Source organism: Hypoxylon trugodes, assembly GCF_022578975.1.
Source record: "Hypoxylon trugodes strain CBS 135444 unplaced genomic scaffold F4822scaffold_6, whole genome shotgun sequence".
Taxonomy (NCBI): Eukaryota; Fungi; Ascomycota; class Sordariomycetes; order Xylariales; family Hypoxylaceae; genus Hypoxylon; species Hypoxylon trugodes.
Genome location: NW_026250021.1, coordinates 1,639,296 through 1,659,529, shown reverse-complemented (window position 1 = coordinate 1,659,529; position 20,234 = coordinate 1,639,296). Strand labels below are relative to the sequence as shown.

The following is a 20,234-nucleotide window of genomic DNA, read 5'->3' as shown; positions in this document are numbered from 1 at the left end:
AGTATCGTGACTATCTGGGTAGCTGGCGCACCTGGACGCTATCGTGACATTCCGTTTATAACCTACGAGTTCATCCACATTGTAGATTGAATTGAATGGCATAGACAGAAGAGACGCATGAAAGTTCGTCCCCTTAATTTCTGTTCATACTAGATATAAATGCTTTATAGATAATAAGAAACTGTATTGAGTTCGCACACGCTCATGCTCGCCGCCGTACCACCCTTGATGCCTTCTGTGAAATCTTGCCGTCGCCTTCGTGTAGACAACTATCGTGAGATATCCTATTACTACCTAGGTGCGCAGACCCTTATATTCCTAGCGATACTGTCTAAGTAATATCTTGAGTGACTTGCATGTGGGGATCTATATAGTGAGTTGAAGGCTGCCGGCCCAAACCCTAGCAAAGGGAAGCGTCACTCGACCAACGCTCCTTAATTGTAGTCAAGGAAGGAATCACAATGACCTTGTAGGCCACCTACGACACGCATTAAAGAAGTAGTGCCGGGGTATCCTCAATGTATAGAAGCTGCGGCCACCAGTAGAAGTTATTCTCGTCCATCGCATCGTCTTTGCCGAGACGATTATGCGGAGCCCCTGAGCAAAAAACATCGTGACCCGCGTCAAAACAACCAGATTAGTCCAACCACACGCTCTCCTGCTGTTTACTGTTTCTTTCTACTTCCACAGCTCTGTTCTCCGCTGTTTTCCCTGCTCTTTTCTCTTTTATTCCCAACACAATTCACCTAGTCCTGTATTTCTTCTTCAAGCACTCATGGCTGGTCAGGATCGTCAAGACCGCCAGAGACACGAACAGGACCAAGAAACATTATTTTCGAGTCCCAAATCTACTTTGCAAGAGCTCGCAAGTATCCTCATTTTTCTCCTTCAATTCAATTGTCGTTCTCTTATTTCCCTTGGTCGCTGCTACGTCGAGGCAGTCTGTGGCTTGTTCAAGGCAACCATACAATTGATTCTCGTCCTTGTTACTTGCGACCTCCTTCTCCTTAGTAAGGTGGCCAAGATCATTGCTAAATCATGGCTTCTTCCTCTAAAGAGCCTCTTCTTCCAAAAGGAGACCAAGAAGGAAGAGAGTCGCCTGGAGAAGATGGATCCGGCTATCCGACGCCTACTCCTGACCGACCGCATCGCAGCGAGGGGCGAAGAGAAGCCCAGCTATTACGAACACCTAGGTTGGCAAAAGGAATCGAGCTTGCCAAACAGTCTGGACGAATGGCTCGAGATAAAATTGCAGGAACCGGACGCCTAATTGGAGGCAGCAATCTGCCGGTTAGTGCGAGTACTTCCGCACTTGGACGTGGACGTGGACGCGGCGGGTACACACAAATTGGATCGCCGGTTCTTCAGGACACGACTTTTGACTTGTCGAAAACTCGCGACATTAATCCGCAACCTTCTTCTGTCTCTGATTCAGCAAGAAATTTGTCGGCGGATAATACTAGTATTCAACCCCCGACGAGCCAGCCCACCACGCAGTCGTCAGTTACCGCAACAACCAACGCACCAGCCGTCGCAACAGGTAGTGGCAGATTTCCTACGCGTCGAATTCCAAGTGTTACTGGAATTGGCCCATTAACAAGCCATCCCACTACAGCATTTACTCCTGCAGCTGCTTCTGGATCCCGGGGCGAGTTCAACAGAAATGCACCTGGACCTCTCCGACCTTCCCAAACCTCTGGTAACTTGAGCTCGACCGCGCACATGCAATCCAACGCGAGCGAGAAAAAACGGGACTCTTTTATTCCAATTCCAAAGTCTTCCACAGTTTCCAGTTTCGCGAGTGCTGCTCCCATTAACCCCACCGCACTCGCTCGTTTCAGAGAGGAAAACATTCCACCTAGTGATAATCCCACAACCAGCATCAGTGCACGACACAGAGACAGCCTAAGATTACCCTCTACTTCACAAGTCCCTCGTCGTAATTTTCCACAATCGAAGACCATGGCGTTTCCCAGTCTACCCCCCACCGCTGAGCACCCCGCGGACGAGAATTCCTCGAACAACAACGGCAAAGGCAAAGGCAAATCCATCCAAAACGAGGAGCCGCAGCCACAACAACCTGCGCAACAACACCAATCGCAGACTTCGCAGCCTACTACCTCTTCCAACACCCAGAAGACCCAACTACCCGCGCCTAAGCCGCAATCCAAGAAGCCCAGCGGTCTCCCCAAGGCCTTTTCTAACTTGACATCTTCATTCTCTCTCGCCAACTTCGGTCGCAGCGAGAAGCGCAACGCCTCAGAGAAATCAATGGCATCCTCATCTAAGCAAGGCGCACCTCCCAAGCAAAGCGGTAATAATTACACCTCCACCCCCACCACCCCGATGTCCCACGGCCCCTCAATCGCAGGCCCTTCCGGCACCAAACCTACAATCCGTCGCGTCACGCAAGACACACCCCCTTCCGCTGCTTCTAACGCCGCCATCACAGCAATGGGCACTCACACCAGTCCCACGCCCGCCTCCGGTTCCGCCTCCGGTAGTAACAACCTCCCGTACCAGCGCAACCCGCGTCTAGTCTACGAAGCGAAGTCCTTCGAGTATTGGTCGGGCCGCTTCATATCCCTACAAGACCAGTACAAGAACGAGATGCTCACGCACGAGAACCTAAACGTCATCGTCGATGCGCAAATGGGACGCACACCTGCCCCTACTTCTACACCCGCAAGTGGTTCCTCGGCTCCTGCTTCTACCAACACATCTCGCGCCGGCCCCTCGCCTCTTCCCGCGGGTCGTACCATGGCGCCTCTGCCTCCTTTACCTGCCGAGGCATCTACTTCTGCTTCGCGACACCAGCATGGTCGCGCCACCGCTTCACCTTCCATCGGCGCCCAGCGACGCGTCCAAGCTGCTGAACTAACTAACGAGGAAGCGCGCACCCGCCGCGTATTCATCAAGCTTGAAGCGTGCTGCGTCGGCCCTGAAGCCCTGAACAGTCTGCAGGCCTGGCAGCAAGCGTACGCGCGTAAGGTGGACCAGGCTGGTTTCCTGCCCCCGGGCGGTACCTTGGGGAGTGGTATGCGTAACACTCACACACATCCTTACACGAACGGCGAGAGTTCCGCTGGTCCCAGCACTGGTTCTGGTACTCAGGCTAAGGCTTCGCCCAAGGAGAAGGGTAGCAAGAAGGGCGATAAAGACAAGGGAAAGTCAAGCGCCAGTGGTAGTGGAAGCGGACGTGGAAGTCGCTGGGTTAACCGTATTTTCAGCGGAAACAAGGATAAGGATAAGAAGGGCAAGGGTGGTTTCGCGAAGAACTAAGGAGTGCGATTTGAATCGCGCAATGTGGTGTGGGGTGGGCAGAGATTTAGGGAGGAGAGGAGACGAGTGATGAACCTCACTATCTCACCACTTCTACTGGCGCACTTACGACATGATATGCCGGAACGAATGAAACGACTGAAAAGACTGGAACGACTATACACTTGCATGAGTTTTGAACTCGCACATCACGAATTCGCACGAGTTGTTTTTGCTTTTCAGAATCACACCGATGAACGAGGATACGCATTGATTTCTTTTTTCCATTTCGACAGGCGTCAACTGGATTAGTCTCGACTTTTTCAGGTTGTTTTTAAGGACCCCATTCTTCAGCGATTGGCTTTGACCTTTTGGTCTAAACCACGACACACCAAACCACACTTATGATGTTGGTTGGAAGCATGGAATAGGGAGTTCAGGAACGAGTTTCTTTCGGTTGTTTGCTTTGGCGTTTGCGGATGCTGCATTAATGATACCCTTTTCGCTGCATTATTAGACGAAAAACTTGGTACGGGGAGGAGGATAAGAGAGATGGTCACAAGTCTACCTGGAGGCATTAGCCATGTATACGCGCAAGGTATGACGGGAGAAACACAAACCACTATGTACCAAATTTGCAGACGATGAGGAAAACTGGCCCATATGTTGCCGTTAATAAATTCTGCTCATGATCATTCATTCAGTCCCATCAATTAGAAAGTGACTCGGCTTACGTGTAAAACCATCTGATTCCTGAAGACATTTGTAATCGTTAAAACGCAAAACTTTTTAATTTTACCTATTGTGAGCCTGTGGAAGCCCTGAGGCATATAGAGACGAAGCTTTTCTATTCATGCCGTAAACCATATGCTCCTATACCTGCCTGGTCCTCATGCTCGCCTATAGATCCCAAAACTCCTAACTGTAATGATGTGAATGCGAAATCAAAGATACCAGGGCAAAAAACACGGGAAATATAGGCTGGTAGGATAGCGACGCAAACGAATCTATCACTTCGCTTCACTAGCCTCATTAGCCTTGCGACGAGACTTCATGAAATCTTTAATATGTTCCACCTTGGTAGCGAAAAAGATACCTTTCTTATCGTTTCGCCAGGCGCAGACACCAATATTGTCAGCAAAGTCAGCGACAGCCTTATACTCCTTATATTCATCGAATTCCTTGAATAGGTAACCGTCACGAGTGGAAATACGCTCGGTATCAAGCTGCCACAGACGAATCTGGTCGATGACTACGGGAGGTAAGACAGGCTTATTGGATGCAGCGGCGTGGCGATACATCTGTTCATCGGCGTGGGTTGATAGGTATGATACGATTTGATCTGCTGTGATGCCGTGGTCTACAGCCTTCTTGATCGACTTGCGTGTTAAGTGGCCAGACACCATGCCCTTAAAACGAAACTTAAGGTCGGAAAAGAGCGCTAGCACTGCGATTTGTAGCGGGGAGTGCACGTATGCGTACATTCGGAAGTTGGTCTCGAGAATGACAGTACACTTGTCCTGGTCTTCGTTATTCGCACCGGTCGCTGCAGAAAATCCTGCGCTGACACTTCGGAGGGCTGTCTCGTTGCTAGTAAGGGTTGTTGCGAGTCGGGTAGGGAAGAATTGGTGGGTATTATGTTGAGGTATGTATATGAGACCGAAGTCGATTAGGTTGGGTAGCATATTGCGGCGATTCTCCGTCAAAGCGTCGGTGCTGTAAGCGCGTCCAAATTCGAGGGAAGCTAGTAGGAAGAAAAATGATAGCATATCTACGCTATCCATCTCTGACCTACTTCCACTGGCGTTGGCCGCGTCGATGGCCTGGAGCCAGAGGAGTAACAAGGCCCAAACTTGGGCATTGGCCTCTTGTAATAGGAACGAAAACCCGATATGAGTGATCTTAAGCTCTCCATGGCTACGCTCGACTAGATGACCGGCCGTGAGAAGTTCCTTTACCGACTGCTTAGGACCGCTAGAACTACCTCCCATACTGGTTAGGCCGGTGGCCGAAACAACGTAGTGTAGAATATCGTCCCATTTCTTCTTTGCGTATTTATCTAGGAATGCGTGATCGACCTCGTTAGGGATAGGATGTGTGGATGGTACGCCGAAAGAATTATGGTCGCCTCCGCCTTCCAAGGCAAGTCGTAAGCTATTCTTGAAGTTGACTGTGAGAGTAAGGGATTGAGGTTGGATTATATGTAGAGATCGGAGGATAGCGACGGCCTGATCCTTTTCGCGAGTCGCAGTGGGTTTGACCCATAGTTCGAGGTCGGACATTTGGAAGGGCGTGGGGGAGTAGAGGATGGCCATAACAATGGTCTTTGCTGTTCATCAGGGTAAGCAGTTGGTCGTGTAACGCAGCAGGCTTCCGCGCTTAAAGGAAGAAGGGCTCTTACCCATATGTGGAAGCATGCGACGAAAGATGGCGAACGCGGTAGAGGGCTGCAGGTAGAGTTTCCTATATGTCGTCCCTGGCAGCTGCTCCAGGTATTGGGAGAGCGAGCTCGTGCCGCCGACCGACATTTTGAAGTGATGTCGAGTCAAACGAAGTCGGATCTATTCGAGAAGAAGCTATCATGGTATGGCGAACGGGTAGATGTAAATTTCATGGAGCGCTATTCGCGCACGATTTATGTTGTTGGTCGGGATCTTATCGATTATAGGTTTGATTATAGCTTGCGATACGTTTCGTGAGAGCGTAAATATTTTGGTAGAATAGAAGAAACAAAGGTTAAATGAATTTAATTGAATGAATTAAAGCACGAGTCGTTATCGCAATCGGCGAAGCTCAAAGTTTAAGATTTCTGCCTATGCGCAGTGCCAAGACAGTTTTAGTTGTATTAGCATAAATGCACCTAAATAACTGATTGTCAATAGCGTATAATTACTCTTTATCGGGAGCAAACAGAATGTTAGAAGTTGGAAGTTGGAAATTCTAGAGATCTTGATTGCTAAGTAATCATAGACGACAATCCGGCCAAATTTGCTACATGAAAGCTACGGGTTTGGCCAAGATATCCCGAGGGTTTCACTACATATATACGAATTATACCCACTATATGATGTAGCTCTCATGGAGGAACCTCATTAACTCGTAGTGCAGTAACCTTACGATTACCTCGAATTCGAAACTTCTTCTTTTATCTGTATGTTTATATTCTTTATTCGTATATATAATCGTTTTCTTTTCGTATGTATTGATTCCATGATTGTTCATAACCAAGGCCAAGTGAGAGGTGATATATCAACAAACCCCCAACCCCTTAATTTTCATACGCCACCGACGTAATAATGCAGAAAATACACTCGCTTCCATTCAAGACGTGTTCAAATCGCTCATCTCATAACTCCTGTCGCAGGTTCCCTTCCAAAAGCATCAACTCACTGCAGCCACCATACCCGTGCACGTCTCCCACATATCCCCCAACTTGTCGATGCAAGATGGCCTCCACCGGGGACCATCGCCGAAGCATATCGAGTTACGCGCCGTGATTTGCATCAACTGTCGCATACATACAACATGCGCCTCATCGGCAGCTTGTCCCTTCAGCGCAGCCTCGAGAAGAGAGTAGTCGTCGCGGAAGCGTTCCCGCAGCCTCACCTCGATGTCGAATGGAGATAGGAAGTCGTCCTTGTGCAAACCGATCTTGCTCAGTTCTACTGCCAGCATCTTCTTCATCTCGATAGGTGCCGCTGGGTTTAAGAAGTACTATGCTTTCTGTTAGACACTATACCCATGACTACTCCTGGTACAGAAACGCTATGGTGGAAGGGGGGAGGGTCTATGTACCTTTACCTCATCCCAGTGCTCGGCACTCATGAGGTGGAAGTAACCGTACCGCCGGAAGGAGAGACGTGCATGCATCAAGTACACTAAAGTACCTTCGAGTTAGTAACCTCGGGCTTTTAACACATTCGAAAGTCCGTCGGGAGTGACGATCCGAGACTAGGTGGCTTGGGAAACGGTACGTACTTATGCGAGGCAGGGCTATACGCTTCTGTGAGTGGACGAAGATGTCCGAGACAATATCTGCAGCGGCCGGTGGGGGCGCCGAGGAATTGACGAAGGCGCGGAGGGCTTGGAAGCCGAAGGCTAGCGATGTCCAGTATATCTGGCCGGCTAGTGTGTATGCCCCACGGCCCATGTAGGGCACGATATCCGCGGGAGGGACTGAAACGTGGATGGCCCTGTCGGGTTCAAAGCAAGTCGTCAAAGCCCCCATGGGATTAAAGGCTTCTGTATCGTATGCTGGGTTTGACGCACATACGATTGTGTCATTGCCGACGGTGCTATTTTCGAATGTTTCCAATTCAGCAGGCGTTATGAACGTTTCTGTGTTACCAGCAGCAATGGGGTACGACGGCTGCGACCAGTCGTCAACCGGTTCGCTTGCGACATAAGAAGACGCTAGCAACTCGAACATGTCGTCATCGGGGGATGATACGGGGGCTGCATCGTCGTTAGAGGTACTACTTGACCATCCTGAATTATCCGATCTCGTGACCGCCGGGGCGGATGGCCGTTTCTCGAGTTCGACGATCGGAAGGCCAGCTACCCTCCGAGCATTCGAAATAGCCGAATGCAAGGCTGTGTCACCCCGTCGGGTAGCATCACTGATGGTACCTATGGCCTCGCGTAACCGTTCGTTCTCGCCCTCTAATTTTCGGATCGTGTCGATCTGCCTCTGTCTGAACGCTCGTTGGGCAAGTTTGCCTCTTTCCCGGCGGGCCTACGACGGAATAGTTGGCATTAGGCCGAATCGATACATATGAAATTCGGTTTAGGTATGGTCTACATAGGAACCGTGCGGGTTAACCTTACCGAGACATCATCCGGAACACCTCCCGACTTCAAAACCTTCTCTGATCTCTTCCCCACCATTGCCCCTACCTGCCCTACTGAGGTGTACTTAGACTGTAGTAACTGATTGATGTATGTATTAGTGATCGGATCGCGTCTCTTCCCTCTGATTAGGAATATTGTTCACAATTTGCTCCTACAGGGTTGTCTCTCCGATAGGTTCGCTTGGTACAAGACTGAGTCCCTAGGAATTTATTACGGGGTTGAGTCCCAGATTTGTCATCCTATCAGTAAAATGTTTCTATAAATAGGTACATATAGTAAGAGAATTTATTGTGTGCTGAGAAATTACCTCGCTGACATCAGTTATTATGCCACTTTCTCATAATATTCAATGCTTAGTCGATATTCCTTATTAATATTGACGATTATCTCTTATGAGTCGCCTTCTTTTTCAACATTGTAACCCTGCGAAAGTTATATAGACATTCCATAATTGTTAACACAACTCAAAAAGACTCAACAGGCGCGCTACTACTTTCGCTTTCGCCTAGCCCCACCTGGGTCTAGGTGGTAGGCAAGTACTGTTCAATTGCGTAGCTTCAATACGTCTCTACGAAACGGTTTAGATAACCATCTCTATTCTAAAGATGGCAACCTAATCATTGCTAAGTAGACTCTAAATTTTTATAAATTCTTCGGACTACCTTCGAATGTTCCTCGCTTCTTATCATGGCTCTCATTATTTTTGCTGAATTTGTTTTACTCCGCACATTATCCAGCGATCTCTGTATTACAACAAAGCGTTAATAACATCGTGACCAATTAAACTCGATCGGGATTGGACAGAGATAATTGATATATCATATCAGAAGCGTTTAAAGCAGCGAGTGGCGTTTTAGAGATTTTGCCTGTAGTACAAGGATTGGTTTGACCCGATCATTTAAAGAGCAAGGGAACTAACTCGATGGCAGCTAGCATGAGACTATCTACTATCCATTCATATCTTTCTATTACGCCAGTTGAGCCATTGTCATTCCATGCGAGGGCTCGGGAATCGGGATCTCCATTATGGCATTCGGGAAGAGCAAGAAATAGCTATCAAGGACTGCCAATAGTTAAATGGATTTACCTGCCAAGCTAGAGGATGAAGGATCTTGGATACCCGATTCACGATGCAGAAAACCGGTATCGGACTATCGAAGCCTCCGATGAAGTTATCTCGCTTTCCTTTGGGTGCGGCGCGTTTAATAACTTATTCAGGACGATATTACTAAGAAGCTAATCGTCGACCGTCCCATACCAATTCCGGGAACTATACGCGGCTACCTACCTAGTTACCTAAGTCATCTCTCTTCCCCCGCACGGTTGGTTGGCTCTCCCGCATGAAGAGAGGGGCACACCGAGATCTTCCTATCATGGCCCTACCTACCAGGTCTACTTATCAGTTGGTAAGGAGGGGGCCTAGAGCTTCGATACCGGGATCTTCCTGTTGTTTGACTAGACGACAAGTGGAGTTCCTTATCGGGATCGTGTTAGGAGAATCCTATTGCTAATTGGTGCATGATACCTCATACTCCGCGTGTCAGCGCGTCATTCGCATCTTGATTATCAGAATCGGGTATCTAGGCGCCCTTTTGGAATGATAGAGATGGATGTACCCCATGATTGTTTGTAGGTCTACTTAAGTTCTCGTCATCGCCGCAAATGGCTATCGACTGTATTATCTTACTACCATATTTCCTTATATCCTAATCAAAATGGGTTCCATTACTTCCGATCCGGTCCCGCATCCCTTTGACCCGCTAGATCAAGATGAGATTGCTTCAGCTATCAATATCGTCAAGAAGGCTCATGGAGAACTCTACTTCAATGTCGTCTCACTACACGAGCCGCGCAAGGCGGAGATGACGAAATGGTTGGCGGATCCCACCAATGCCCCTCGCCCGCCAAGGATCGCAGACACCGTCGTCATCGCGCCCGGTGGAAAGGTATACGATGGATTGGTGGACCTCGCGTCTGGTAAAATCACAAAATGGGAGTTGCTAGATGGGCTACAACCTATAGTCAGTGCAGTTTAATCGAACTAAACCACACGTTACTTACGGTCTTCAATAGATCACGATGGAAGAGTTGAGACAAGTAGAATATGTCTGTCGAGTGGACCCCAAGGTCATTGAGCAATGCGAAATCAGTGGTATCCCCAAGGAGGACATGAACAAGGTCTACTGCGACCCATGGACAATTGGCTATGACGAGAGGCATGGAAACAAGATCCGACTTCAACAAGCTTTGATGTACTATCGGCCTGAAGTTGACGACTGCCAATACCAATATCCTCTAGACTTCTGCCCCATATACGATGCAGAGCAACAAAAGATCATTGCCATTGACATCCCGAAAGTAAGGAGGCCGTTAGGCAAGGCTAAGCCGATTAACTACCATCCTGCCGCGGTTGAAAAAGCTGGAGGCTACCGAAAAGACCTTAAGCCAATCAACATAACTCAACCCGAAGGCGTATCTTTCAAGATGAATGGTCGTGAAATTGAATGGCAAAATTGGAAATTCCACATCGGCTTCAACTACCGAGAGGGTATCGTCCTTAACAACATCACATACAACGATAAGGGATCTGTGCGACCAATCTTCTACCGACTCTCCCTGGCAGAGATGGTAGTACCATAGTAAGAAACACCAGTCCCATGAGACGAAAACGCGCTAATAGTGATCACAGCGGAAATCCTGAGCACCCCCACCAACGGAAGCACGCCTTTGATCTTGGAGAGTATGGTGCAGGATACATGACCAACAGTCTCGCGCTGGGTTGTGATTGCAAGGGATCTATTCACTACCTAGATGCGCATTTCCCCGCTAGAGACGGCAGCCTCAACACCATCAAGAATGCCATTTGCATCCACGAGGAAGATAGCGGCATATTGTTCAAGCACAGCGACTTCCGAGATGAGTCGGTTATCGTTACACGCGGGCGAAAATTGATCATCCAACAAATATTCACAGCAGCCAACTACGAATACGCGATCCAGGTAAGACTTCTCAAAACTCAGGTAATAAATAAGATGCTAATTGAACGCAGTGGATTTTCCATGTAAGACATCGAAGAGAGCCCCTCTGCGGTAGACATCACTAACCCCACATGCAGCAAGATGGTACCATCCAACCAGAGATCAAGCTTACAGGTATCTTGAATACCTATAGCATGGACCCAGACGAGGATACTAAAGGCTGGGGAACCCAGGTTTACCCAGGTAAGTTAGCTAAGAGCGCGCGACCCAGTCGTCGCTAGATCAGATGGTTAACGGAAATTCAAGGTGTCAATGCACACAACCACCAACATCTATTCTGCCTCCGAGTCGACGCCAACGTGGACGGACCAAACAACACAGTCTTCATGTCAGACGCGGTCGCATCCGATGCGCCAGTCGGCAGCCCTGAGAATTTCTACGGTAACGCATTCTACGCCAAGAGGACGAAGTTAGATACTACCGGAAAGGCAGCGACAGACTACAACGGTGCCACAAGTCGCACTTGGGAAATCTGCAACACAAGCAAATTACACCCCTACAGCAAAAAGGCAGCGAGCTACAAGCTCGTCAGCCGAGAAGTACCCGGGCTCTTACCTAAGGAGGGTTCGCTCGTCTGGAAGAGAGCCGGTTTCGCCCGACACGCTGTATTCGTCACAAAGTGTAAGTCCCCACTCCTACCAGTATAACCAACGAAAGAAGCGCGAAACTCACATTTAATTGATAGACAACGACGACCAACTCTGGCCCGCAGGCCGCCACGTCCCACAAACATCCGGCGAGCCCTCCCTCGGTCTACCAGAATGGATCGGAGACGGCAGCGAGTCCGTCGACGACACGGACGTCGTGCTCTGGCACACCTTCGGCGTAGTCCACATCCCAGCACCCGAAGACTTCCCGGTCATGCCCGTGGAGCCTATAACGCTTCTCCTACGTCCGCGGAACTTCTTCGCTAACAACCCGGTTCTGGATGTACCGCCTAGTTATGCAAGCACACCGAGCCAAGTCGCTGCCAGCGGAGTCGGGGCTACTGATGCTGCGGATCGTATGAGTAGACTTGCGTTTGGGAATGCTAATGGTAATGGCAATGGTGCTTGCTGTGCGGGTTCAAATGGGACGAGTGGCACGAATGGGGTTAATGGGCATTGAGGTGCGAGATGGTTGGGTATCTGGGTGGTCAACTTGGGGTTCTTTTCCTGGTTTGTGTCAGTTTCGTGTAGGTGGATCACCGACTGAAGCATGGCAATGTCGTTACACAGCGATCATGTCAAGCGGGGGTCGTGTATACGCAGGGGTATCTGGACAATACTCATTCGAAAGCTGGAATAAACATGCTAATTGATACTGAAAAAAAAAGTAGGAAGATTTATTATCATCCGATTTTTTTTTTCTTTTTTTTTTTTAAATACGTTTAGGTACTAGCGTATTCTTTCGGAAAGACTTATAAAATGATAAAAAGTGCATCATCCGCGAATCGAACGCAAGGCCCATCGACGACAACAACGGATTTCACCACTCTATATTACATTATGGAAAACAGACAAGAACTTACAAACTACGACGGTCCAATAAACATAAAACCACCAATACGTCAAAACGCCATGCAAATATACAGTATGGTAGCACTTTCTACTATGTCACTATAATTACAGGGTGTCATGTGCTGAAGTCCCCTATAAATACATGGACTTTTAAGGATTAGGTACCTACCTAGGTACCTAGGTAGGAAAAGGGGGTGAACACCGTGTATGTGGTATATTCACACTGGCTATGATCATCAAGTACGGTAATCTTCTTAATCTATTCAATATTGGATCCGATCGAGAATATAAAGTTAAGAGCAAGAAATACTGAGGGGCTTTATTTTACTAAGGGTGTATATTCTTAGGTATATATATCTACATCATACTTCGAATACGTCGAAAGCAGATGTGACGATGCAAACTACACGAATTCGCTGATATCGACGTCTGCGGTTAATGCATCTACATTCCTACTTCTGTTTATTCGGTTTACCTCGCAGAAATTCTCGCCATCCCACAATTTAACGATGATAGGTGTCATATCCTCTCCTTGTCTGTCTACGCGTCCTGCCGCTTGCCGTAAAACGTCCGTGGATATTGGTACCTCCATTAGGATGCAGTAGTTGGCGCGTTGTAGGTTATGACCTTTCCCAGAAAGTTCGTAGGTTGATATCATTATCTTATTCAAGGCATTTGTATCAGCAGGGTTTACGGGACTCTGCATCCGTTGATACACCGGAGCACGTTCAGCTACAGACTGCCCACTGTGAATATACAGGTATTCAACCCTAGGGCCAAAATCGGTAAATAGAAGCATGAATAATATCCAGGCAGATACCTGAGAGTCAGCAAATACTATCATATTCCTAACACGGCTTCCGTCTTTCGGGAGTGACCCCGGATTAGGAAGATTAGATGCCGCGGTCCAGTCATTAGTTTTCAGGTCGATGATATGATTGATATATTGAACCAATTGCTGGTACTTTGGGCTGGTCCGGCGCAATTCCGCCTCATGCATCCAAAATTGCGAATAGCTTATAGCGTTCGACATTTCGTTCTGGAATGCTGGGGTGATCTCTTGGCGTTGGGTTTGCTCATTGAAACTTTTTGAGAGAATAGCAGTCGCCCCATTAGCATCTTCTTTGACTGCCTCAGTTAGCAAGTCGTCGTAGCCTATAAGCCCCATTTGATATAATCTTGCTATCGCCGGGAAGCATGCAGAGCGCTTAATAGTTTCGTAGGCCCTAGCCCCTGCAACTGTGGTCCCCGGACCCTGAGTATTCAGCAACTCCTGCTGTGTGCCGTTTCTCGTTGGCTCTTGGCCCTGCTGCCCCGCAGCATCCCAGTCGAGAAGTCTTTGTTGGTATAGATGCTCCACCCATGAATTCACTCGCGCAGCTAAGGCACGATGTTCATCGCGAATTACTCCGACCGGCATATCGAGTCGGACTTCTATGACATTCGCTGGGGTTCTCCCTATCTGCTCACCCCGGAACGTTTGTCCTTTTCGTCTACCAAGTATCAAGGACGGTACGACATCTTAAATAAAGTCTTGGAGCTCGTCAAACCTATCACTAATGGTGTTATCTTCGTCCAAATTGCTTAACCTGGTAGTGAGATAAGTCCAAGCGGCCTCCCACTGGTCAAGATCATCCATGCTGTTAAGCGTATTCGCCAAAGGGGGGACCACTGGCTGTCTTGCCGTAGAGCGAGCTTCCGCAGAATCAAATATGTGCTGGAAAAACGGTCTCCAAGAACTTGGACCTCCTCCTAGCATAGAAGCCGAGGCCCACTGCAATCGTAGGAGTTTTGGTATTGGCACTGATTGTTTGGAGCATTGTAAACGGCCGCGTACGCTTGTTCCTTGATCCTTTGTAGTCATGAACTTCATCCATGAAGAAATAACTAGCGGCTAGCCGGCAAAAACGCTCATTTCCTTCACCTCTACTGTAATGTCCATCTGGAGTATGTACGAGGTAGTTGCTGGTAATAATGATATTATTAGATCGCAAGGGTGGATACTTTCTCTTGGAGCGGAGAATCTTCCGTCGTCCGTACGCGTTATTATTTAAGTCGCCCTCGTGTTCATATATTGTATCTGCGTCATACGCATCTCGGTCTACTATATCGTTAAATGGTACAATCTCTATGTCGGCGATCGTTCGGTCTGTCGCCGCTGTGTTGTGGTAACGGTGTGGTGTTTTCGAAAATGATGAATGCAATATAGATATGTATAACTTCGTCGTCCGGGACATTAAAATCATACCACTTGGCAGCTTCGGCTTCCCATTGCTGAATAAGATTTGGGGAGCAGACGATGATACAGGGATTCGGATCAAAATGTCTGGCTATTCGACTAGCAAGTCCGCCCGGATCGGAACATGGGCATCGAAAGCCAAGTCGGTCTTGGCTTGGGCATACCCCGCCTTTCTTGGGATGTCGTAGGTGTCTTCGTTTACCATCACTGATGCGATGGCGCCGCTCATACTCCATTTCAGCCGCGACCAACTGTATACGGGAATAAAGGAAGATTGTAACTAGCGTTATTCCCGTCTTAGCGAAACCAATATCGTCGGCAATGATGGCGGCGTGGTTGCCGCCCAGAGGCTGATGCAGAAGGAAGTAGATCGCATACATCTGATAATCTTTCGGACTCAGGTGGAGTCCTGGTATTGTAACTTGTTTAGCCCCGATGTCGCAGTTGAAGAATCTACATACCTGAGCCCAGGTGTTATCGTTGATGTTCATGCTTACGCCAGCGCGGTCACTATACATTAAATGTTAGTAATTGTCGTAGAGGTAAACTTTTCAGATTTATCTGTAATTACGAAAAGTACTCACAAGATTGGGTCACCACCCTCTTCCGGGATATCGTCCATTATTTCATCCCTGATATCGCTCTCTCCTTCTTCGTCGTCGTCATCTCCTGAGGACGAACTTTGTGATCCAAAAAGGCTGCCTATCATTGAACTGGTATTGGAAAGTCCAGATTTGACACTTGAACCTGCAGAACTTACAAGACTTTTGACCTTTGAAATAGCCGAACCATCGGAACTTGATTCTGATGGTTCCGCGCTTGCGGCGCCTGGCTGTGGTGGATCGGGCTCTCCACGGTTTCTAGGTCTTCTAGGTCCCCTTTCCCTGGGTTGGGGTGGTGGCCCGTTGAAAGCTATCGTCTTATGCCACCGTCCCCCATCTTCTGACATTGCCGCATGGCCTGATTGAATATCCCCAAGAAGATCATAAAAAATATCTGCGACGTCTGCTGCCACAAATCTGCTAGCAGTTATAAGGAGTTGCGTGCTTTGCTGAATACCGTATCTCTCTTCCAGGTGCACTCTCCAAGCTCTATAGTCATAGTGTTCAGGAAGTCGGTGGGGAGCACTTCGAACCTCGGGAATATCGTAGAGAAATCTGACTATAGGAATTGAATCTATATTCGAATCTGAGTATTTGAAACGAAAATCGAAACGGTCTAGATCTACGGGGACAGGCCGTGGAGCAGCCATGGTGTAAAGTGATGTAATATATGAATAAGTTAGGTTTGCGATTAGTATTTCTTCTAAACGGAAATAAGCAAAGAATAGATCTACACAGCCAAACTACTATTCATTTTGTGTGATTTCGATCCTATATATACGTGAGCCTCGTATTGGCGCATGGGAAACAGCAAGCATTGTTCGTGCAACTATCCGTAGCATATCTACCTAGAATCCGTGTATGATCTTATACTGCTGATAGGGCAGTGAGTAATAGTATAAACCCATTGTTTTCACCATGAGGGTAACTAGAAGGAGCTAAAAAAACATGATATTTGAAAGATGTTCAGGACGTGGGCATTGTTCACTGTATTTGTATCTCAACATGACAGAAACAATACCTAAGCCGTAAATCGACGTCTTTTTCTCTTTCTCTTTATCCTCCTAAAGAGACGACTCGCCTAGAAAAAATGGGTATTATGGTAGCTTTTAGGTAACTTAGTTATTATAAAAAAAATGGTCCTTCGGAACGTCATGCATTACCAGGCGTCCACCTGAGGTACCAGGCCTTTTCTTGCGATGTTTATTGGTACCTGCAGGGGTATAAAAGTGTTTGATATACTGCGTTTTATGTTCCAAGATTTGGTAGAAAACGGCACGTCTTCCAAAATGGGGTCGCGCTTCTTGGGCGAAGAGAACTCGCCGAGTAAAATACGAGATAAAATCCATGCGCTCAGTCAACTGTAGCAATTGTTGAAGTAAGGTCAAGGGACTGTCTTCAGGTACCTACCTACTGTACCTTGTACAGTATATGGTAACGTCAGTGGTGTAAATATATGTATCAGGACTTCCCCCATAGATTTACTAGCTAGTACAACAGTCAACATAAGAAACATACAGCTCATCTACCGTATCTTTTAGCAGCAACCACTACATCGCATTTTAAGGATGCCGTCTTAAAGACTAAAATTCTGCATTAGTTAATGCTCGATTGCTAAATCAGAGAAAATAAATTTAAATGAATGCCTCTTTCCCTCAATATTTCGGGCTCTAATCTTGGGTCATAATTTGTCACTTGCCCCGTCTCTTGTTGTTGGAAGAAATCGTAATGCATTGGACAATCTCCATCAACGTCTTGATGGATTCTTCGCCACGTTGTCGAGGAAAGTGGTTCAAGTCTAGGATCTTCCTTATCAAGTTCACCGGAATCCGAATTAACGAAGCCGTAGTTCTCTCGCCCGTCCGACGTGTAGAATGCCCTCGCCCGATAAGGGCTGGGGATGGGACCGAGCAGCTTAATGACATCATGAAGTCCATAGATCCAACATTCGCCGACAATTTGATATGATGAAATACCTCCTTTGTGCCGGATAATTATTGGATTTGGGCACCCAAGGAAAAGAGCTACTATATCACCTGTATTTCAGCCAAAATCAGCATTTCTACGGCCGTTTATCGTCGTTAGAACCTTGAAATTCACGACAAACTAAGTACTTACCGGATTTTGTGTCCGCAGGCGCCAGCCCAAAGTAACCCTCGTGGGTACTCGCGAATAGTCGGTCCTGGCAAAACCTAAGGGCGTATTGGATACCTGTGCTGACCCTCTCTCGGGTGCGAGACTCGCGCTGTTCGTCAAATTCCAGGTTTGCATGACTTCCGAATAGCGCATCATTCCGGTCTTGCTTTAACCAATGGTCTTGTGAAGGGAGAAAGTCATACTGTGGCCACCGCTCCTTGATCCTATTGTTTATTAAAGTGAGGCCATATGCTGATCTCAGGGGTTCGCCAGTAGGCTCATAAAGCGCCGTGTCCAGATCCAAGTGTTGGGGCTGCCACCGCCTTACGTGCAATACCGCGTCCCAGCTATTGGGTTCCGACCGAAGTGGCTCGGATACCCGCGACACCACAGCACATTGGATCCCTAATACTTCGAGCGTATATGGTTTGCTGTTATCGTAATTGAAATGTGCCCGTGAAGCACCGGTCGCAAATTGACTGCCAAGGAACCAGGGTGAGCCATTGCGGTGCGAAGTAGTCCAGTCCGGCACCCACGAGGGCCCGCCAATATTCCGTCCGAGCAATGAACAAAGATCGAATAGTTCGAGCCGTTCAACCTGTCGCGCGTGAGCCAGAACTGTTGTTCTGAAGGCGTCTGCAGCCATCACTGTGGCAGAATAGTCGGGTCGAATTTTCGAGGCGAGTTGTCGCGGTGCAAGACCGAGCATGCCATAGACCTTGTCTCGTGGATCTTCACAATCTCTTCCCACCATGACTGTGCGGAGGACTAACCTAAAAATTCCGTCTCTTGTCAGCCTGAGGAGGCGCCAGGCATGTGCTACAACTTGTTTTACAGCCTCAGACGGCAGAATTCTATGCTCAAGACAACATATGGCACGCTTCAAATCAACATATTCCATAAAATCGAAACCACACTGTATTATTGCCCCAGGCCTTGTATTTGCGAGATGAATCTCTTGGACAACCCATAGCCGTGTAAACCAGCGACGTCTGAGCAACGCCAATACTGCTTTCCAAGTATCTTCATCGTAAGGCAATTTTACTGTCGTATCGGCCCATTCAAACTCTACAGCATCTGGAGAAGGAATCCAGGATGCACTGTGTGCATCGACCTCGCTTTGGTTGCCAATGTACTGCAAAGCCTGTATTGCATGATTACTGCCGTTGGCTTCTGGGCCAAGCCACACAACGACACGGTATGCTTGCCGGTAAATGACAGGCATGAAAGACACTTGCTGGCTCTTCTCCACATCATCACTTTGTTGAATACAAATGGAGTCAATCCACAAGAGCCGCGACCGGGTCTGATAGCGCATGTATCGAAGTGCTTCTACAACATTGTCAGTCACAGCTAATTTAAAGGCGGTTATCTGCCGCAGTGTTTCGGGATCTTCGGCTGAATAGAATTGATTGTCCGTAGCTAGAGCGGGGCGTGCATGCTCGACTATAATGTGTTGTAACTTGTGGTTGCTGCCCCATGTGTAAGACAATGCCTCATATTTCGGCTCGAAGTCCTCCTTGGGAGATGGAGGAAGCTTGTATGTAGAATGATCGACGTCCGGTTTGGGATGTTCCCACTGTAACTTTCCGGTGTCTTGGTTCTCGAAAATGTATTGGCCCAATGGATTCTGGCGCAAACTCCAACGTGGGGGTAGCGTCTCCTCAACCTGTTCGAAGCTGGCCCTTGGAAGGGGATTCTGTGGAGCTGTCAGCAGTGGCAGATCTGTATGGTGAATCATGACTCTGATGCTATCATTTTCCGCGGCCGGTAGTAGTTCCACAAGCCTAATCTGCTGCGTTGAGTTCCGCAATGGAAGATACGTGTAATCGACCAAATTGCACTCGCAATTGCTTTTGTAATAACCTAAGTTGCCCGCCATGGAGAGGAATTAAAATGATTCTCTGACTTCACAGAAGTGGTCTATAATGCGCGCGATTCCTGAGGGATTGTGCAAGGGCAAGCACCCAACATACACAAGGGCTGGCGAGAGATCACATCCTATCTAGATGATACGCACTATTCAGCAGCTGACGATGCGAAGTTTAAACTTGAATTTCGCTTGTTTTGTAGTAGCAGGGTCGGAAGGGGGTTCTTGAATCTCATGGATGAAGCATGTTAGTCCGAAAAGATGATGAAGAAGGGCTGAACTTCGGAATTCATGGTTAGGAGCGAGAGGCCAGATAGCTCTAGTGCACAGACCATGTAAGACTAATCAAGGGTGGATCATTACCACATATAGCTGGTGGTGTATACTTGTTTAGGTAGGTACTTGAAGTATGTGTCAATAGCATGCGTGATAATTGGATACCTACCTAGGTAGGTAGTTAGGCACGACTTAGGGCCAATGAATAGCCTGCGTCTGCGCCTTTGTGGATACCGGGCTAATAATTACCCTTGACTGATCCAGGCAGGGTAGCGCAAAGAATTCAACGGTTGTTCGGCCCCGCCGCAAACGGGCTTACAGCACGGACTACACGGGAAGATGAGCCAGGCGGGCAAAGCCCGGGAGGTTAAGCAGGCCCGCGTCTCATTATAATGAAAGTAGATACGGTCGTACCATATTTTTTTTTTCTTGACAGGTGATACGAAATATCTACCCTAACCT

At 47.9% G+C, this 20,234-nt stretch overlaps 8 protein-coding genes across 8 annotated transcripts; 2 read left to right on the top strand and 6 right to left on the bottom strand.

Moving 5' to 3' along the window:
- The first annotated feature begins 825 nt into the window (after positions 1–825).
- On the top strand, positions 826–3,321 carry F4822DRAFT_288924 (uncharacterized protein). Its single transcript, XM_051454982.1, has one exon. It carries the CDS (start codon positions 1,039–1,041, stop codon positions 3,280–3,282), a length of 2,244 nt encoding a protein of 747 aa, XP_051313407.1. The 5' UTR covers positions 826–1,038; the 3' UTR covers positions 3,283–3,321.
- Positions 3,322–3,929: 608 nt separating this feature from the next.
- F4822DRAFT_288922 (transcription factor Tfb2) lies at positions 3,930–6,411 on the bottom strand. The gene is made up of 2 exons (XM_051454981.1): positions 5,663–6,411; positions 3,930–5,590 (listed from the first exon to the last, which is right to left on the bottom strand). Exons 1-2 carry the CDS (start codon positions 5,787–5,789, stop codon positions 4,272–4,274), a joined length of 1,446 nt encoding a protein of 481 aa, XP_051313406.1. The 5' UTR covers positions 5,790–6,411; the 3' UTR covers positions 3,930–4,271.
- Position 6,412: 1 nt separating this feature from the next.
- On the bottom strand, positions 6,413–8,623 carry F4822DRAFT_289047 (uncharacterized protein). The gene is made up of 5 exons (XM_051454984.1): positions 8,255–8,623; positions 8,089–8,190; positions 7,240–7,996; positions 7,057–7,139; positions 6,413–6,975 (listed from the first exon to the last, which is right to left on the bottom strand). The coding sequence occupies exons 2-5, from the start codon at positions 8,146–8,148 to the stop codon at positions 6,643–6,645; spliced, it is 1,233 nt and encodes a 410-aa protein (XP_051313405.1). The 5' UTR covers positions 8,149–8,190; positions 8,255–8,623; the 3' UTR covers positions 6,413–6,642.
- A 1,102-nt stretch (positions 8,624–9,725) lies between these two features.
- Positions 9,726–12,407, top strand: F4822DRAFT_288909 (copper amine oxidase). The gene is made up of 7 exons (XM_051454980.1): positions 9,726–10,133; positions 10,186–10,751; positions 10,802–11,111; positions 11,162–11,173; positions 11,228–11,333; positions 11,397–11,771; positions 11,836–12,407. Exons 1-7 carry the CDS (start codon positions 9,828–9,830, stop codon positions 12,255–12,257), a joined length of 2,097 nt encoding a protein of 698 aa, XP_051313404.1. The 5' UTR covers positions 9,726–9,827; the 3' UTR covers positions 12,258–12,407.
- Positions 12,408–12,533: 126 nt separating this feature from the next.
- Positions 12,534–14,212, bottom strand: F4822DRAFT_288945 (uncharacterized protein). The gene has a single exon (XM_051454983.1). It carries the CDS (start codon positions 14,067–14,069, stop codon positions 13,053–13,055), a length of 1,017 nt encoding a protein of 338 aa, XP_051313403.1. The 5' UTR covers positions 14,070–14,212; the 3' UTR covers positions 12,534–13,052.
- F4822DRAFT_430375 (uncharacterized protein) lies at positions 14,172–14,522 on the bottom strand (the record flags this gene model as incomplete). Its single annotated transcript, XM_051461279.1, has 1 exon — positions 14,172–14,522. One exon carries the CDS (start codon positions 14,520–14,522, stop codon positions 14,172–14,174), a length of 351 nt encoding a protein of 116 aa, XP_051313402.1.
- Positions 14,213–16,140, bottom strand: F4822DRAFT_444239 (uncharacterized protein; the record flags this gene model as incomplete). Its single annotated transcript, XM_051463205.1, has 2 exons — positions 14,213–15,398; positions 15,473–16,140. 2 exons carry the CDS (start codon positions 16,138–16,140, stop codon positions 14,762–14,764), a joined length of 1,305 nt encoding a protein of 434 aa, XP_051313401.1. The 3' UTR covers positions 14,213–14,761.
- An 811-nt stretch (positions 16,141–16,951) lies between these two features.
- On the bottom strand, positions 16,952–19,802 carry F4822DRAFT_407140 (heterokaryon incompatibility protein-domain-containing protein). The gene is made up of 2 exons (XM_051458464.1): positions 17,609–19,802; positions 16,952–17,526 (listed from the first exon to the last, which is right to left on the bottom strand). Exons 1-2 carry the CDS (start codon positions 19,506–19,508, stop codon positions 17,105–17,107), a joined length of 2,322 nt encoding a protein of 773 aa, XP_051313400.1. The 5' UTR covers positions 19,509–19,802; the 3' UTR covers positions 16,952–17,104.
- Positions 19,803–20,234: the final 432 nt, after the last annotated feature.

What these genes read in the sequence shown, in the direction of transcription:
- F4822DRAFT_288924 (XM_051454982.1), top strand. Translation starts at nt 1,039, where the DNA reads ATGGCTTCTTCCTCTAAAGAGCCTCTTCTTCCAAAAGGAGACCAAGAA.
- F4822DRAFT_288922 (XM_051454981.1), bottom strand. Translation starts at nt 5,789, where the DNA reads ATGTCGGTCGGCGGCACGAGCTCGCTCTCCCAATACCTGGAGCAGCTG. An exon ending in TCGCATGCTTCCACATATGG is followed by an intron (nt 5,591 to 5,662) that starts GTAAGAGCCCTT and finishes CCTGATGAACAG; the next exon opens with CAAAGACCATTGTTATGGCC.
- F4822DRAFT_289047 (XM_051454984.1), bottom strand. Translation starts at nt 8,148, where the DNA reads ATGGTGGGGAAGAGATCAGAGAAGGTTTTGAAGTCGGGAGGTGTTCCG. An exon ending in TATAGCCCTGCCTCGCATAA is followed by an intron (nt 7,140 to 7,239) that starts GTACGTACCGTT and finishes AAGGTACTTTAG; the next exon opens with TGTACTTGATGCATGCACGT. An exon ending in AGCACTGGGATGAGGTAAAG is followed by an intron (nt 6,976 to 7,056) that starts GTACATAGACCC and finishes CAGAAAGCATAG; the next exon opens with TACTTCTTAAACCCAGCGGC.
- F4822DRAFT_288909 (XM_051454980.1), top strand. Translation starts at nt 9,828, where the DNA reads ATGGGTTCCATTACTTCCGATCCGGTCCCGCATCCCTTTGACCCGCTA. An exon ending in TAGATGGGCTACAACCTATA is followed by an intron (nt 10,134 to 10,185) that starts GTCAGTGCAGTT and finishes GGTCTTCAATAG; the next exon opens with ATCACGATGGAAGAGTTGAG. An exon ending in GCAGAGATGGTAGTACCATA is followed by an intron (nt 10,752 to 10,801) that starts GTAAGAAACACC and finishes TAGTGATCACAG; the next exon opens with CGGAAATCCTGAGCACCCCC.
- F4822DRAFT_288945 (XM_051454983.1), bottom strand. Translation starts at nt 14,069, where the DNA reads ATGCCGGTCGGAGTAATTCGCGATGAACATCGTGCCTTAGCTGCGCGA.
- F4822DRAFT_407140 (XM_051458464.1), bottom strand. Translation starts at nt 19,508, where the DNA reads ATGGCGGGCAACTTAGGTTATTACAAAAGCAATTGCGAGTGCAATTTG. An exon ending in GCCTGCGGACACAAAATCCG is followed by an intron (nt 17,527 to 17,608) that starts GTAAGTACTTAG and finishes GCTGAAATACAG; the next exon opens with GTGATATAGTAGCTCTTTTC.